General features: G+C 45.6%; 1 protein-coding gene across 1 annotated transcript in view; it reads left to right on the forward strand.

Annotated features, from left to right (window-relative positions):
• Positions 1-1889, forward strand: part of HSD17B8 (hydroxysteroid 17-beta dehydrogenase 8) — a 2306-nt gene extending 417 nt beyond the window's left edge. The window contains exons 2-7 of the mRNA XM_042452236.1: positions 3-93; positions 187-285; positions 560-645; positions 734-818; positions 992-1034; positions 1798-1889. Coding sequence (XP_042308170.1) covers positions 3-93; positions 187-285; positions 560-645; positions 734-818; positions 992-1034; positions 1798-1889 — 496 coding nt within the window. The remainder of the gene's footprint in view (positions 1-2; positions 94-186; positions 286-559; positions 646-733; positions 819-991; positions 1035-1797) is intronic.
• The last annotated feature ends 697 nt before the right edge of the window (positions 1890-2586 follow it).

Raw genomic sequence — 2586 nt, forward strand, 5'->3', positions numbered from 1 at the left:
GTCTGTGTCAACTGTGCGGGGATCACCATGGACGAGTTCCTGCTCAAGCAGACGGAGGAGGCCTTCGACGCCGTGCTACGGGTCAACCTCAAGGTGACCACTGTGCCCAGGCAGTTTGCGGAGGGGGTTCCCCTATTCCCAATGAGACCCCCCATGTGACCCCTCTTTCTTCATCTCTCCTTCCAGGGAACCTTCCTGGTGACACAAGCTGTGGCCCGGGCCCTCGTGGAAAGTGGCAATGCCTCCGGAGGATCCATCATCAACATGGGCAGCATCGTGGGCAAGGTTCTGCCATGCAGGAATACATAAAGTTGGAAGGGACCCCCAGGGCCATCCAGTCCAGCCCAGCCCCCTCCTGCCATGCAGGAATACATAGGATCCTAGAGATGGAAGGGACCCCCAAGGGCCATCCAGTCTATCACCTTTCTTCTGCCATGAAGGAATACATGGGACCCTAGAGTGGGGAGGGTCTCCAAGAGCCATCCAGTCCAGCCCCCTTCTGCCATGAATAATTATGTAGGATCCTGCATTGGAGCCTCCTTTTCTCTTCCTTTTCCAGGTGGGCAACCTGGGGCAGGTGAACTATGCCGCCTCCAAAGCCGGAGTGGAGGCTATTTCCAAGACGGCAGCCAAGGAGCTGGCCAGGTAGGACCCAGAGTTTGAGGACTATGGGGGGCACATTGGGGGTCCCCCAAGGCATTCTGTGCCTTTCCCTCTCTTTCTCCACTTTCAGGTATGGCATCCGTTGCAATACGGTCCTTCCCGGGTTCATCCGCTCCCCGATGACGGACAAAGTCCCCCAGAAAGTCCTGGACAAGGTCCGTCTCCTCCTTCTGTCACCCCCTTTTTTGAGGGGGGACACAAACTACCATTCCTCTTGGCTTCCAGAGTTGCTGGTTTGTAACTGAGTGGGGGTTCTGGGTTCGAATCCCACTCTTTCCTCATTGTTCTTCCCGTTCTTTCTTCCTTCTCTTCTCCCCACTCTCCCCAGTTTGCAGGGATGGTGCCACTGGGCCGACTGGGAGACCCTGAAGGTCAGTCTTTCCTCCAAGTTGGGGGGCAAACATAGCCCCCCACCCGACAAAAGCTACAAGAGTGCTTTATCCTGCTTTCTGTTTTTAGTATATCTGATTATCTCATTTCATTTCATTTATTTATTTATGGCTATTTTTGTTTTATTTTGCATTATGTCTATGCATGTGTGTTTTTAAAATTATACTTTATTTATTTGTTTGTTTATTTATTTCACTTCTGTGCCGCCTTTCTCCCAAAAAAGGGACGCAAGATAAAATATTATTAAAGCATCACAACAACAATTTATTTATTGATAAAAATGCATTATATGTTTTTATTATATTTGATTATCTCTACTTCTTATTCCGTCTTATTTTGCATTATGTCCGTGCGTGGGTTTTTTTATTTCATTTTAGTATTTTATATTATTGGTTGAATAAGATTAATGTGTATTTAGATATAGATATCAATATAAATATATAAAATATAAATTTGGTGTATGCAAGGTTTGTTTATAATAATATAACATAATTATAACATAACGTGTATTTTGTATTTTCAGTGTTTTATTCTGCATGGGTAACACTATATAAATAGATGATGATGATCATTTTAAAACTGGGTGCATGCATGCATTGAAATAAATTTTAATTAGCATATTTTAAATGTATTATATGAGTATATTTTAATGGTTATATAGTCGTGTATTTTAACTGTATTATTTATGCATTTATTTCATTTTTGTGCCACCTTTATTTTCGCATTTCTCTTCAATTTGGCCAGACGTTGCTGACGTTTGTGCCTTTCTGGCCTCGGAGGACAGCTGCTACATCACCGGAGCCGCATCCCGGAGCCAGCCGGAGGTGACCCCGTGAGTTTTGGGGGTCCCGGTTCGAGTCCGGGTCCTTTATAGTGAAATTTTGGAATGGGGGGGGGGGTGTTTTTGCGATGCATGATTGTGGATTGGGCTTTAAACCCGTCTCCTCCTTCCGCAGGGGGTCTTTTCATCTGACCAGCCGTCTCGTTTCTCCGAACAAATATCTCACTCTCCGAAATTGCACCTCAAATAGATGCACAACCAGAAGAAAGGAGACCCCCGCTTTCTCCCTGAAGGCCACACTCTCTGGCCCAAGGAAGGATTTTGGGGGGTGGTCCGTCCATGGGGCCATGCCTCGGCTAGACAACCTTTTAATGCAAATCAGATTTTATTGCAAGACATTTGAATTATTCTAAGGCAAGGAAGCTCAGAGGCCGGACCTGGGCTTATCCTCCAGGATGGACAATTTAATAAGAAAAGAAAGAACGTTTGTTTGGTCATGTTGGGGGTCACCACAGCTTGATTTTTGCACTTGGGGGTCGCCTATTTTTCATTTTTTGGGGGGTTTTCCTGAACTTGCCAAACGCAAAAAGAGGCAGGAACCGACTCTGGCTGCGGAGGCAGCAAAGGGAATTGTTTTTATATCTCGTCCTTTGGAATGGATGGGCAATGCGTTATGTATCAATAAAATGTGAATTCGAAGAAGGAACACAAACACCGTTCCAAGTGCCTTTGGGGAAGTGGCATGAATACAT

This window comes from Sceloporus undulatus, chromosome 2 (assembly GCF_019175285.1).
Source record: "Sceloporus undulatus isolate JIND9_A2432 ecotype Alabama chromosome 2, SceUnd_v1.1, whole genome shotgun sequence".
NCBI classification, from domain to species: Eukaryota; Metazoa; Chordata; class Lepidosauria; order Squamata; family Phrynosomatidae; genus Sceloporus; species Sceloporus undulatus.